Source organism: Eucalyptus grandis, chromosome 10 (assembly GCF_016545825.1).
Source record: "Eucalyptus grandis isolate ANBG69807.140 chromosome 10, ASM1654582v1, whole genome shotgun sequence".
NCBI lineage: Eukaryota > Viridiplantae > Streptophyta > Magnoliopsida > Myrtales > Myrtaceae > Eucalyptus > Eucalyptus grandis.
Genome location: NC_052621.1, coordinates 22,619,107 through 22,634,944, shown reverse-complemented (window position 1 = coordinate 22,634,944; position 15,838 = coordinate 22,619,107). Strand labels below are relative to the sequence as shown.

General features: G+C 39.2%; 1 protein-coding gene across 1 annotated transcript; it reads left to right on the top strand.

The window, feature by feature from the left end:
* The first annotated feature begins 4,567 nt into the window (after positions 1–4,567).
* Positions 4,568–14,538, top strand: LOC104422290 (importin-5). Its single transcript, XM_010034568.3, has 21 exons — positions 4,568–5,469; positions 6,088–6,646; positions 7,519–7,722; positions 8,593–8,697; positions 8,786–8,851; positions 8,925–9,089; positions 9,728–9,802; positions 9,897–10,051; positions 10,326–10,461; positions 10,540–10,609; positions 10,698–10,825; positions 10,934–10,990; positions 11,665–11,850; positions 11,950–12,042; positions 12,128–12,213; positions 12,298–12,364; positions 12,443–12,509; positions 12,590–12,726; positions 13,091–13,182; positions 13,254–13,320; positions 13,903–14,538. Exons 1-21 carry the CDS (start codon positions 4,799–4,801, stop codon positions 14,062–14,064), a joined length of 3,348 nt encoding a protein of 1,115 aa, XP_010032870.2. The 5' UTR covers positions 4,568–4,798; the 3' UTR covers positions 14,065–14,538.
* Positions 14,539–15,838: the final 1,300 nt, after the last annotated feature.

Below are 15,838 nucleotides of genomic sequence, written 5' to 3'. Positions count from 1 at the left end.
TGGATTTGGGAGGCGTATTTTCTGTATCCTTATTTTTAATGTTCTGATTGGATAATTAATCGGCCCTACTAAATGAACCATTTATTTTTTTATCTTATTAACTCTACGCTAAAAACCCGCTTTGTCATCGGGAAAAAAATATTCCTAATTTACTATCATATACTTGGGGATTAAGATTTAAGGAATGCTAATATGAGATATTTATGATACTGCCCCTGGTGAGAGAGGTTTAGAGGAAAGTGATGAATATGGGCTCTACTTGCTTGTTCTGTCCCCCCTGCACGGGCCAAATCTCGAAGAACCTTTTCTTTTAATTCATTTTTTGTGGAATTAGTTGGGGATCTAGGTAATTCAACTAGTTCGACAAAAAAAAAAGTAATTCAACTAGTATCGTGATCTGTCTTGGGCCAAGAATGTCTCCATCGAGAAAAAGAGAAAAAAAAAATCTTATGGATTGAGAAATTGAATGTAAATTTCTAATGTAGTCTATTTCGAACATAGATGTTCTCATACTATACAATTTTGTATTAAAATTACAGGATATTACATCACATATCAAGATTGAAAATAAAATTGAGCATCATGATCATAGATTCTGCATAAAAAGATGGACCTATCGTCAGTAAAGTCTATACCGGTGTCTTGTAAAAGGTCTATTGGAGCCATGAAAGGACTGGCGAGTTTATAGATCAATTAAGATCCATGTGTTTCGAAAAGTGTGCAATACCGGGCTTGATTTTTTGTTTACGAGCTCTTGAACCTCATGAGGTATGGAGATGTTCTGGGAACACTCGGTAATAGCACACAAAGCCTAATAATCATTTGGGAGGAAATCAAAAGCTGGGCCAAGTGGGGAGGTTTCTCGTTATGCTTTTTTATGGCCCATTTAGTAGTAATGTAAACTTTGCCTGATACACTCTCCTTCTATTTCAGCAAAACATTTTTTTGGCTGTAATTCCCACAAATGAGAGAAAATACATTTCTAATATAGCGATGCAAATAATGCACGTGATATCTTTAAATATTTAAATTCATATATTTAGAATATAGATCTATATATTAGAAAATTAGGAATGAGAAATGGTGTGTGATTGGTAATGAACACTCAACTTCTTATGTCATGCCCCAATTGCTATTTAAAATTTGTCGAGTTGTTGAATGGGTAAGACTATTTTGCAGACTAATTTATTGAAGTTTCTAAGACTAGTTGGTAACTTATAAATTACGAAATTCATTGTAGCATCTGGTTGGCATTTTTACCTCCACGTTTGTCGTGGCAAATTCATTAGCAACGATTAATTAGGCAACAAATATGCCAGCGAGATCCGACCACATAAGGCTTAATGTTTTGTTTCTTATTACTATTTGGCCAATTGGGTAACTTATAAACCAATTAAATTCCCATTCATCGCAATTATTGATTTTACTATTGCAAACTCATTCTCTTCGCAATATTTTCCCTAATAAATAGTTGTGTTATCTATTATTTTGAGAGTAACCCCATCATAACTTTAAATTCTTCAATTTTCAGTTTTGTTTTCCATTTCTATTTGTCAAAAAGGTGTCAACGAAATACCTTTCCAAACATGGATCAATGAACCTATCAACAGGTGATGCGAGGGGTCCTCTGTTTATTTACCAACAAATAAAGCAATCACAAGCAAATTAAAATCATGGAGACGGGAGACTATCATGGCCAGTCATGGAAAAGAGTATTGATTTGTAAAGACAAACTTGAAGTAAAATTGAACCCCTGATATTTATTGATTAGTTGGTAGTCTATCGATAGTTATAAACTAAGACTCCATTACTCGACCATTATGTCGACGATGATATGAGTTCACTGCTTAACGATTACATCAATGGTTATATGACTACATTACTCGACAGTTACATCATCTCCACTACTCAACGATTTCATGACTCCATTACAGTTACAAAACTAAATTACTTAATGGTTACATGGACTCCACTACTTAACGATTATATCAATGGTCACATATCGACCTTTAAACAAATTTCTGTCGACCAAACTGAGTTATAACCCTTGGACATTTTTCGGTGCCAATAACATCCTTGTTTAAAATGTTCTGATTAGATAACGAATTGTGCCCGTCCAAATGACCCATTTATCCCTATTTCTTATTAAACTTTACAGGCACGCGCATGTGCCGTGTAATTCCCGGCATTGCCCCTGGTGGGCAGGGGCTTAGAGGGAAAGTAATGAATGTTGGGCTCAACTTTCCTTATCGTGTCCCTATATGGGCCAAATCTCGAACTCTTTCCTTTAATTTCTAATTTTTTAGTTCGCTTTTGCGGAATTAGTTGGGGATTAAAGGCGATTCAACTAGCATCATGAGCTGTCTTGGGCCAAGATTGCCTCCATTGAGAGCTACAAAAATCAGGGGTTATTACATTACATATCAAGTTCGAAAATAGAACGGGGTGTGATAATCATGGACTTTCCGTCAATGGTGGACCAATTCTTAGTACGTCAAAATGGGCATTTCATAAAAGGCTTATCGTTGCCATGCGAGGATCGGCGAGTCAATAAAGCAATTAATTGCAAACTCCTGGACCCCATTAGGTAATTTCTCATGAATCTTCGGTCTTGGTGTAGGTGGTTCATATTTTCATCCGATTGAAAATTAATTTCATTTTGTGTACATGTACAGGTCAATCGAAAATATCGCGTGGGAGAATGTGAAAACGGAAAGACATGTAGGGAAAAAAAGGTCATTTGATAGAGAAAGAAAGTATCATGCTAACTAAGATTGTGGATGATGTTGCTGTCGTGCACGAATTGTTCTTCCGAGGGATAAGAACATGGTACATCTAGAAGCGATCAGATATTGACCAGCTATGCATTAGACATTGAATTTGGTCAATCGAGTCCCCTTCTCGTTGAAGAATGTGCCATCGACTTTTACAATTGCGTTTCGGCCGTGACGCACGTGGATTGTTTTTAAGGTGTCCCAGGTTTTCCGATGTTATGTTCCGCGTGTGGTCACTAAAGTATTCAAAAAGAAAAGATTTTGGACTTAATTGCACAATAACTTAAACTTTAGGACTATTAAAAGAAATTTGATGTTTAGCTTTTGCAATTACTTACGGAATAATTTCTCGATTTTATAAATAAATTCACAATTTTACCACAAGATTTATTGGTTTCAAAACACTTATAATTCCCTTAGATGTAACTCCCAATCACGTGCACGCAATTGATTGTTGAGATCAAAAGCTCTTCTACTCTCTAAAGGGTAAAAACTAAAACATGCCTCTTACGTAGATTATATTTGGATTGAGAAAGGAAATTCCTTTTCAAGATAATCTATTCAAATTAGGAAATAACTCGAATTAAGAAATATGCTCAAATCATAAAATTTGCTTCGTTAGAGTTTGAGACCAACTCTGAACAAAATATAATTTGAGAATGATGCAAAAGGCTTGTGAAAGAAAAAAGAAAAATCTGGGTAACCCAAAAATCAATATCGGCCTCCAAAATAACATTTAGGAGTTATCCGGTTTGTTATAAGCCTCTTTTAATTTCCTTTTCGGTGGAAATTGAAAAGAAAAAAAAACGCGTCTTTAGGGCGTGGGCAAAAACAACAACGTGTGACCATAATTTAAGGAACAAAAGTTTAAGGAACAAAAGAGAGAGCTAACTACTCCTATAAAAGAATAATAATAATAATAATAATAATAATAATAATAATAATAAATAATATCTTTTCAGACCTGAAATTAAGAAAGAAAAGGTGGCGGCTGACGAGCGTGGGTTTTTGAATGGGAGTAGGGCATCGTCCTCCCGCACCTGCTGCAATGACAAATTCCATTTCCCTCCCAAAAAAATAAAAAAAATTAATTATTAATGCGCAAAAAGAAACCAAAGGACGCCACCAATCATGACTCGCATTTCACAGCTAAGCACCCATTTATCCCCTTGATTTGCCCTAATTAGCCCCCACCCCTCCACTTTTTGTTTTCTTATCCCCTAAAAAAATACAAAATAAAAGAAAAACTATCTTTTTATCTGAAAATGAAATAAATGATTAATACCATGAAAATTTTCAAAATGATAAATCCGAAACAAATTTGCTTCAAATTAATCTTCTAGCCACCAAACATCATAAATTGCTGTCAAATTAAATAAATATCATGAAAAATCACAAATCAGTACATCCAAATCGATATATTCATTAATCATCACAATTCGGCTAATTTAATAATTTAATAGTAAAATTTAATAAAAATTAACAAAGAATAAAATAAGCGTACTCGTTCAAGAGTTTTCAAGTACCCATCTATGATTTTTTTATAATATTAATCCTAAAAGTAAAACTCGAAAGATATTGCTAAAAATTCAAAACCTCAATGAAATAAAATAAAAATTAAATCAAAACCCAAAAGAAAAATCCCACTAAAAATCAAAACCCCACTAAAAATCAAAACCCAAAAGAAAAATTCCACTAAAAATCAAAACCCCACCTCTCGTTCTCTCTCTCTCTCTCTCTCTCTCTCTATAATTCCAACCCCTTTTGGCGATCGTATTGTTAGCACGATTAGGAGAGAGAGAGAGTTAGAGAGAGAGAGAGAGAGGCTCCTCCAATCTCAATAGTTTCTCTCTCTATAACCCTCACTCTCCTCGCCCCCCTTCGCCTCCCTCCCCTTCTCCCTCTCGTCTCCCTCGTCCCGCCACCGCAGCCGATAGAGGGAAGCGAAAACCCTAATCCGCCGCCGCCGCCGCCGCCCCCGCCGTCGCCGCCGTCGCCGCCGCTCCCGCTCCCCGCCGTCCGCCATGGATCCCCAATCGGCGCAGCTCCAGCAGGCGCAGCTCGCGATGGCGCTGGGGCCCGACCCGTCCCACTTCGAAACCCTAATCACGCACCTCATGTCCTCCTCCAACGAGCTCCGATCCCAGGCGGAGTCGCTGTTCAACCTGGCGAAGCAGACGGATCCCAACTCCCTCTCCCTGAAGCTGGCCCACATCCTCCACAACTGCCCCCGCCTGGAGCTCCGCGCCATGTCCGCCATCCTCCTCCGCAAGCTCCTCACCCGCGACGACTCCTACATCTACCCCCGCCTCACCCCGCAGACCCAGGCCTCCCTCAAGTCCGTCCTCCTCACCTCGATTCAGCGCGAGGAGGCCAAGACCATCACCAAGAAGCTCTGCGACACCGTCTCCGAGCTCGCCTCCGGCATCCTCCCCGACAACGGCTGGCCCGAGCTCCTCCCCTTCATGTTCCAGTGCGTCTCCTCCGACGTCCCCAAGCTCCAGGAGGCCGCCTTCCTCATCTTCGCCCAGCTCGCCCAGTACATCGGCGACTCGTTGACCCCCTACATCAAGGAGCTCCACGGCGTCTTCCTCCAGTGCCTCAGTTCCTCCAAGAACCCCGACGTCAAGATCGCCGCCCTCAACGCCGTCATCAATTTTATCCAGTGTTTGTCCAATTCCTCCGATCGCGACAGGTTTGCTTCGTTTCGTTTTATATATTGTCCGATTGGATATGTTGAATTCAATTTGGTCCTGCTTTACCGTAATCAGTTCGATTTTGTTCATCTCGTTATCACAATATCTAACTAGTTAGACCTATCAACACAAATTGTATTTTCGTCGTTACTGCCTGAAGAGAGCAGCGTTTGCTTTATTTAAACATTGTCCGATTGTATGTTCAATTCAATTAGGTGTGCTTTACTGTAATCGTTTTGATTTTATTCATCTCATTGTCATAATATCTCTTTGGTTAGACCTATTGACACAGATTGTATTTTGGTAGTCACTGCCTGAAGAGAGTAATGTCCACTGTTTACACATGGTATTGCTCAGCTGTCGGCAGCACCCTTTGGTCAACTTGAAGTATTAGTTTGTGTTTTTCTTTCATATACTATCATTTTTTAAAATGGCTCTTTGAAGTCACGACATCTGTTTGGACGATGCAATTAACGTTTTAGTCAGCATTTGCATTCAATGTTGGCTATGGGGGAAAACAATTTAATCTATGTGCACATCAATCATAGACTGTCAAAAACATTAGAATGTGTTATGGTTATACACCTTTTCTTGATGTTCAAAGGAAATTTGGGCAGATTTCAGGATTTGTTGCCTGTGATGATGCACACCTTGACTGAGGCACTAAATAATGGGAACGAGCCAACCGCACAAGAAGCGCTTGAACTGCTAATTGAATTAGCTGGAACAGAGCCCCGGTTCTTGAGGAGGCAATTAGTGGAAGTGGTTGGTTCTATGCTGCAGATTGCAGAGGCTGAATCATTAGAAGAAGGCACAAGACACTTGGCGATTGAGTTTGTGATTACCCTTGCGGAGGCTAGGGAGCGGGCACCTGGAATGATGAGGAAATTGCCGCAATTCATAAGTAGACTTTTTGCAATCCTGATGAAGATGCTTTTGGATATTGAAGATGACCCGGTTTGGCATAGCGCAGAGAGTGAAGATGAGGATGCAGGGGAGAGCAGCAATTATAGTGTGGGGCAGGAATGCTTGGATCGACTGTCCATCTCACTTGGTGGAAACACCATTATTCCCGTTGCTTCTGAACAGTTGCCTGCATACTTGGCCGCTCCTGAGTGGGAGAAGCATCACGCTGCTTTGATAGCAATTGCCCAGATTGCAGAGGGTTGTGCAAAGGTATTGCTTGACAAATTGTTGGATCACCTTCTGTTCTTGACATTTTTTTTTGCCTCAAATTTTGATTATCCATCCAGATATGGTGTTAAAATTGTGATTCCATGCAGAACTATTGTCTGCATATACCTTTTGGTATAAATGTCTAACTTATATCAATAGTCCATTTAAGAGCGCTCTTGCTCAATTGAAGGTCGAGTACTAAATCTAAGCAATATTGTAAAGGTGGGTGGGTGCCATAAATTACATGTGTCCTGTGAGTTTCTGATGCTGTGCTTTATGATACTTTCGTCTGTGCAATCAAAAAGTCAATCGGACCACTCATGCCGGGCAAGCACCGGCTGTTTGGAGACTGTAGGGCATAAGTTCTTCTTTTTTATTTTTTAAATTCAACATAGATAATATCCTGATATTATTTTGTCTGTCTGGCAGATTTCTCAGTGTTTATTATATATCAGCCAACCTTGACAGCTTTAAGGCTTGTTTCTTTGAGTACCTTTTTAGAGTAGTCGAAAGAATTATTAAGGATTTCAAACCTGAACTAGCGGTGTTGGTTTTCAATCCTTCGACAGAATTTGCCACCTGGCCGGGTACTGTACTTCTTTCATTGGTGATTCCTCAAATGCTTAGGTGAATGCCTTAGAATACTTGGGGCTTCTTGTTCACTACTCTTTGAGGCATTGTCACCTCAAGTAGCTCAAAGCTATTTTGTTTGATGGTTTTTTCCCCCCTTCCACAATGACGTGATAGTGTTGGTAACTTGGCATGAAGCATGCTGCTGAAGTTTTTAGCTTTTCTATTGTCAGAATAGCACGATATTCCTTCTGCTTGGCCTGATAATTTTTAATTCGTTAACCTCCTTGGTCTTGTTTTAGGTAATGGTAAAGAATTTGGAGAGAGTTGTTTCAATGGTTTTAACTTCATTTCAAGATCCACACCCTCGTGTAAGATGGGCAGCAATCAATGCGATTGGGCAGTTGTCCACCGATCTAGGCCCAGACCTGCAGGAGCAATACCATCAACAGGTCCTGCCAGCACTTGCTGGTGCTATGGACGACTTTCCGAATCCTCGTGTACAGGTTCGTTGCAGTTATGGATAATTTTATTTTTATTGGGTATCATTGTTTTGAGTAGGTGCACACAACTGTCTTGCATTGGTGTTTATGAGATTTGAACTTAAGTTCATTTAAACTACAAAAAAGAAATTTTAAGTTCAGTAGGTCAGCACATATGGTTTAGGAAAGGACTTTGTATGAGAAGCCACTTTATGTGTGGTAGTCCTACTAATTTGGCATAGAAGAACGTCAGAAGGGATGTTGGTCACTTTGAGGAAAACATATTTTTAAATTGATGAAATGGCCACTTTGTCAAGAAATTTTTCTCTAGGATCTTTCCTTCGCAGAGTCTTTTCTAGGTAGTCTTAGCTCTATATGTAATACCGAAGCGCACAATACCTGCAGAAACTGGAACTTCAGTTAGTTTACAGATCAGATGATTTCAAATCACTTCAGATGGCAGAGGGAGTTGAATATATGAATAGAGTAGATGTGATATTTGTTAAGCCTGGAATCTTTTATAGAACTAAAAGCACTGGATCTTTTGATGAATGCACTTCAAAATGGAGTCGCTACTACTTGCAGAGCCTTTAATATAACAATATGAATTCTGCCTTCTCTTATTTGCTCTTTTCAGTTTATTTTATATTTTAGTTTCTGGCAATTGGATGCCATCATCGATTGTGTGCACATTATTAAATTTTTTGTCGTTGAAACAGCCACATATATGTTGTGCTTGGTTTAGAGGACACTATGTAGCCTCTCCAAGTTGTCTGAATTGTTATATAGTAGGAAAAGTTCCTCCATAAGTCTTATCAAGGGCTAATAGTGTTGTTTTATATTTGAACATCTGTTTTGATTATCACCTTCTCACGTGTGATGTGTCCTTTCCAGGCTCATGCTGCGTCTGCTATTCTTAACTTCAGCGAGAACTGTACAGCTGTGATATTGATGCCCTACTTGGATGGAATTGTGAGCAAACTGCTTGTGCTTCTACAGGTACTTCATGATAAAAAGTAACACCTTGGCTTTCCTTAGTTTATGACTTACACTCATTTCCGCTGACTATTTGATGTTCATGATCTAGAATGGGAAACAAATGGTGCAAGAGGGCGCATTGACCGCATTGGCTTCTGTTGCTGATTCCTCTCAGGTATGAACATTCAAATCTTTATTGTTCTCTTCATCTTTATGCACTCGATTGCTTACTTGTCTTTGCACTGTAGGAGCAATTCCAAAAGTACTATGATGCGGTCATGCCTTATTTGAAAAATATCTTGGTCAATGCAACTGACAAGTCTAACCGAATGCTTCGTGCCAAAGCAATGGAATGCATTAGTTTGGTTGGGATGGCTGTTGGAAAAGAGAAATTCAGGGATGACGCTATACAGGTAATTGTCTACTCTCAAAATTTGAAGCAGATTTAAAGAAGCTAGCTTTTCCCCATGCTATGTGATTATTGAGATCATACAAGTGAATTTTAATAGGCCTTAGAAATCATCTAACATCGGTGAGATTGTGAGTTGTCTTGTTCACAAAAGCTGTCAGTTGTAGATGAACATTTTTTCATGTTCTATCTTTTTTATTTGGATATGTATATATCACAAATGCTTACCGAACAGTTCAATTTTTGTTGCCTGACAAGTAAAATTTTTGCAGTTAGAATTTTGCAATTTCAACTATCATAACTTTCTCTCGATTGTATGCTTGCATGCATACTATATTTTCCTGGATCATTTCATTAGTAGACAAATGTAAAAATTAGTGAGAATGGTAAATTTTTAGCCATAGTGTATGATTTGGAGATGGATTGGTCTATAGAATTTAGAAAGTTTTGGCAATTATTTGGTAATGAAGAGTTCTTGTGCTCCATCATTGTATATATCTGTTTCCACGGTACCAGGGTAGGCAGTGAGACCTTATATTACTTCCAACCATATTGGGGGGGCCCATGTCTGTTTTATTGTGGAATTTTTTAATTCCACTCAGCCTTTTGAATGAGTTTGATTTCTCTTGCTTTTATTTTAAGGTTATGGATGTGCTTATGGCATTGCAAAGATCACAGATGGAAACAGATGATCCGACGACAAGCTATATGCTGCAAGTAAGTTTTATCATTGACTTTAATGGATGGTTGTTACTGGAGACTGTTCCTTTTTTTATTTTATTAACTGTCTCATGTTATCCTTATTTTGTAGGCTTGGGCTAGGCTTTGCAAATGCTTGGGGCAAGATTTTCTTCCTTACATGAAAGTCGTCATGCCCCCTTTGCTTCAGTCTGCTCAACTCAAGCCTGATGTGACAATCACGTCCGCAGATTCTGATAATGATATTGATGAATCTGATGATGAGGGGTAATGCTTTTGTGCCTGTCTTATAATATGTGATTTGGCAGTCTTATTTCTATGTGTATGGGGAATAGTTTTCATATAAATGGAATTAATATTTCATGAATCTGCCTATGTTCATGTGGGAATTGGTGGGCTGGTGGGGGTGGTGATAGCAGTTTTCTAATCCACTTGTTTTTTTGTGCTTTATGATGACCAAATGGAACAATTATTAGTGTCAACAGTTTGTCTGGATTGTGTTAATCTATTTGGCATCTGATTAGATTGTGTAATGATGCAGAATGGAGACCATAACACTTGGAGATAAAAGAATAGGAATAAAAACCAGTGTCTTGGAAGAGAAGGCAACAGCTTGCAACATGTTGTGTTGCTATGCGGATGAGTTAAAGGAAGGGTTTTTTCCATGGATCGAGCAGGTTGGTTTATTTGAAACTTCTGTTGTTCTTTTGACATATGTTATGCGCCATTTTGATGAGGCCTCATAACTGTTGCAGGTTGCTCCAACTTTAGTTCCACTTCTCAAATTTTATTTTCATGAAGACGTCAGGAAAGCAGCTGTTTCTGGTAATAAGCTTCTCTTGATCCTTCAATCCTTCTTGTCTGATTGATTCTTGATGGAATTTCTCACATAAGTGAATCTCCCACTTTGTAGCAATGCCGGAGTTACTTCGTTCTGCAAAATTAGCTGTTGAGAAAGGGTTAGCACAAGGTCATAATGAAACCTACGTGAAGCAACTAACTGATTACATCATTCCAGCTTTGGTGGAAGCTATACCTAAGGTAATTGTTGATGATAAAAAGTTAACTTTCTGGACTGCTATTTGCTTTTTCAAGTAATTGTGATGGATTTTTGGTATCTAAGATTGCTAAACTGCATTTCACTTTCAGGAACCCGACACAGAGATCTGTGCTAGTATGTTGGATGCACTAAATGAGTGTTTACAGGTTCGTGATTCTATTTTGGAGTTATAACAAATAAGCTTCTTCCTTGTGAACTGGCGTTCACAGGCTTACACAATATCTTTCTGCAAACGGAGGAGCTACTTGCCAGAATTTATAAATGACTTACTTTCATTATGACATTATCAATATTAATTTTATTCCAGGCTGACTTGCTTGTTCTTTGGGAAATATATAGCCATCACATCTTATGTGCCAAACTTTTGTTTTCCCCCCCTTCCCGTACAAACTACTTCCGTTTTCTATGATCCTACTTAATTTATTTGCCAATAATTGGAAATTCAGAGGGAGCATGTTACCAAAAACGCGACAGCGCTTTTGATGATTAAGCAGTCATTATTTAACTTTGTCCTCAGTCAGTATATTGTCTATTTTTCTAGTTACCTCTAAAGTGGCATCTTGTAAAATTCATGATATACATAAGGTCCATATAAGAAGTACATTCTTGAATTTACTATTTGTATCTTTAGAAAGATTAACTTCTAATTGAAAATTTGGTGCCCTTTCCTTATCTGCAAATGCAATCTGGATCTAACTAGTAGCTATCCATTAGATCATGTAGAGATTCACTCAGAGGCAGCATTTATTCCACTAATTACTCTGAACAGTTTTAAGTAGGCATTGGTGAACGGCTCATGAGATGCAATTGTTGATTTCAGATTTCAGGCCCACTCTTGGACGAAAATCAAGTCAGATCGATTGTTGATGAGATTAAACAAGTGATTACTGCTAGCTCAAGTAGAAAAAGAGAGAGAGCAGAGCGTGCTAAAGCCGAAGATTTTGACGCAGAAGAAGGCGAGCTGCTTAAAGAGGAGAATGAGGCGGAGGAGGAAGTTTTTGAGCAAGTCTGTCTTCTGAAAAACTATGCTTCAAGGAAAAAAATGGCATAATAGCTTCAAGGGGGATTTAACTTATCCTTTGTGGTTGAATTTTTCTTGTTTTAGGTTGGTGAGATTTTGGGCACTATGGTTAAAACATTCAAAGCATCTTTCTTGCCTTTCTTCGATGAGCTGTCATCTTACCTAACGCCCATGTGGGTAAGTTCAGCAACTTCTCTATGTTTTTCTGCTTCTATACAGTTTCATCTTCTGTTGGTTGATCGGAATTTGTTTTTGCTTGTAGGGCAAAGATAAGACTTCTGAAGAGAGGAGAATTGCCATATGCATTTTTGATGACGTTGCTGAACAGTGTCGCGAAACAGCTCTTAAGTAAAGCTCGTTTTAGAATGCTTTTTGAGTGACTTAATTTTATGATTTCTGGACTTAATGGTTGTTAAAACTTGGGTGGAACAGATATTACGATACCTATCTCCCTTTCCTTTTGGAGGCTTGCAACGATGAGAATCCAGATGTCCGACAGGTCTGTACTCAGTGATTGTGGTTGTTTATGTTCTTGGTTGCGTTCACGCAATTGAGTTCAGGAGTGTTTTCTTTTCAGGCTGCTGTCTATGGATTGGGGGTTTGTGCAGAGTTTGGCGGTTCTGTTTTCAAACCACTTGTTGGAGGTGATTATATGTCAGTGCTCTTTATGGCTGTAGTCTATCTACCATTTATTTTACTAATACTCATGAGTGGCTATCTTCAGAGGCTCTTTCAAGGCTGAATGTTGTGATACGTGATCCCAACGCTCTGCAACCTGATAATGTAATGGCATATGATAATGCTGTCTCTGCTCTGGGAAAAATATGCCAATTTCACCGTGATAGCATAGATTCTTCTCAGGTATCTACATTGATTTCTTTTGTATCTTGACAATGCATGATATTTGCTGGGATGCACCAATATAAAGAAAAAGACTTAAACTTGGAGTTCAATGTTGCGTTCATTTAATTATCTGTTAAATTTGTGGTTTGCTGGAAGGACTGAATAAAAAGAAACAAGAGATAGAGTACTGTGAATTTAAGAACAAAAAAGAAACCAAAAAAGAAAAAAAAAAGGATCATTGACATGTGAAGTTTGTCTCTGAAATTGTGGTCCTGAGATTGAGAATTGGGTCTTGGCCTTGGTTAAGTAGAACAGTCATTGAGATTTGCTAGTAGCCAAGTCTGCAGGTCCCTTCACTAATATTTTACTATCATTTCTATAGGTTGTTCCAGCATGGTTAAATTGCTTGCCCATAAAAGGCGATGTAATAGAGGCCAAAGTTGTCCATGATATGCTTTGTTCAATGGTGGAAAGGTAATGACATCTCAATCGTGGTTTATAATTTTTGTCCTCATAACAATCATACTAATAAAATCTGTTTACAGATCTGATAGGGAACTATTGGGCCCTAACAATCAGTATCTTCCTAAGATTGTTACAGTGTTTGTGGAGGTAAGTAAATAAACTTTCTTTTGCTTATTTATTCTTTTACTTTTCAGTGTATAAGGGAATTGATTTGGTTCTCAAGTGTCATGTATCCCCAGCTGTCTTGTCCATAACGCCATGAGGATTTTGTAGTTGCTCAACTGATGTTTAACTAGAGTAAATAAATTTCCTGGACGGTATTTAAATAATGCTCAAAAGTAGTTTCTGGAAAATATATATATGTAACATCATTGGGTGGGCTTCTGTTTTGTTGGGTGTTCTATCATATGGGAATGCTGGCAATGAACTTATCCTGTTCTTAACAACCCCCAAACTCCCCCGCCCCAAAAAAAACAAAACCAAAAAAAAAAAAAAAAAAAAAAAGGCAGAAAGATGAATTATATTGTTCCTGTCTAAATCATTGGCAAGACTTTATGTTGATGCGTTTTTGTCCGCTCCCCTGCAGTTGTCTCGCTAGTGATGTGCATTTCTGCTTGTAATCATCACCTTATATCTGCTGAACATGTAGTTATGTCTCTCTGAGAATTGCATATGCGAAAAAAAGTGGCCACATTTGCACGAACTGAGAATGAGGCATCTTTTTGTTAGGTTTTGTGTGGTAAGGATCTAGCTACTGAGCAAACTGTAAACCGGATGACCAGTCTGTTGAGGCAACTACAACAAACTTTGCCACCATCTGCTTTGGCCTCAACATGGTCATCTTTGCAGCCCCAACAACAGCTTGCTTTGCAATCAATCCTCTCCTCGTAGATCCGGCAAAAAGAGGTTGACAAGTTGCTCTTCTCAAGGATTGCTGTCCAGTCGGTGTGTCGAATATATGCATTTGTTACCCATTCTTTTCCATAAATGGTTGCCATTCCTGCGTGATGAGTGTGGGAGTCACATCTACGAGTGGACTTTTTTTCTGTAGCATGTGTATAGTGCAAGCATTAAGTCTATACTTCAGTTTTGAGTCCCCTACTGTGCCATGAGAAGGATCAACATCCCTTCGGTGCATGCGGTTTGAGGATTGTCTGGCAGGCAATTCTTGTGGCAGTTTTGGTCCCATCTTTGTGTCGTCCGTTTTTTGTTTCAGCTCATACTTGCTGGCATAATGTATCGACTGAAATCATGCATTGTAATTCTTTCATTGGGTCTGCACCTTGTATTTGAACTGGGCTGGTGGGGCTGGTCTTGCTTCTTGAAATTTTGTGAAGAATTAAATTATATTCTTAAGGTTTTTGAGTTTTGGTATACAATGTGGAGTTCCACTAAAATTTTCTCGCAGTTGTCCATTTCGTTGCCAATGCTCTAAGCAGTAGGACTTTCGAAAATTTTGGCAGTCAATTAGTCAATTGCGTGGAAGACCTGAGGTCCTCTTCTGCATTGCTTCAATCAAAATTATTTCAAGCCTCATACCTTTAACTATGTTTTTGTGTAGACAGATAGATAGACTGATACCCCTGAAACGCAATTATGGATACACCTTTAAGTGCCTACTGTAGATTGGTTTGAGCGCGTGGGGATCGAATCTACGGTCTTGCTGCAAACTCATCAGCTTCACCGTTTGCTGTTGAGCCCTGTTTGTCTCTTACTTTTTGGCCTTGATTCGTGTGAAAACAACACCTAATGGCAGTAAGGTGCCAAGTAGCGGTTGTGAATCCTGATACATGTCTGGAAGCCTGGCGAGGGAATCTGCTGGACAAAATAAGTCAATTGCACTCCCGAATATCTCTGTTAATTCCAAGGCAGCATAATTATGATGAAATGGATAAAAATGGACGACCCCTTGGATTTTGACTGAGCGCGATGTGATGGCCGAGGGCATCCTTTAATGCTTGTGTGGTGTGAAGAGTTACCGCTACCTTCAATGAGTTTCAAATTTGGCTCTTGCAATTGACAATTGTTAAAACTGGGTGCTATATTAGTCACGGGGGCCAATGGAGTCAATGCGAGCTTGGCAAACTTGACTGGCCGGAGAGGGGAGAGAGGCGATCGTGGTGGTTACTTGGAGGGACGCTTCATGGCTTGTTCTCGGTGACGATGGTGGTGGGAAAAGTATAAAAAATATCTTAAACCTATTGCATTGGTATTGATTTAGTTTTAAACCTTTCAATTAAATTAATTCAATCATAAATCTTTTTACATTTGTACCAATTTAATCCATCTGGCCAGCTGACGTTGACGTGGACGCTAGTCGGTGGTGGGACACTGACATGAATGCCATCGGGTGGTCAGACGTTGATGTGGTAATTTTTTTAATACTTCTTAATTTTTTCAAATTTTTTTTTTCCTTTTTCTTTCCTCTCTTCTTCCTCCTTAAATTGTCCTCATGGCCCTTACTTGATTGTCGACGGGGCCGCGCCCTCACTCGGCCTCACCTAGGGCCCCTACGGCTTGGGTGAAGGCCGCCATGGCCTCACCAGTAGCAAACAAGGCCACCTTGGCTTGTGGCAAGGCTAGGGCAAAGTAGGCCTTGCCTAGATTTGGGCAAAGTCATCTTATCGATGGCCCTTGGCCAGTGGCCAACGAGCCTTCCACAAGG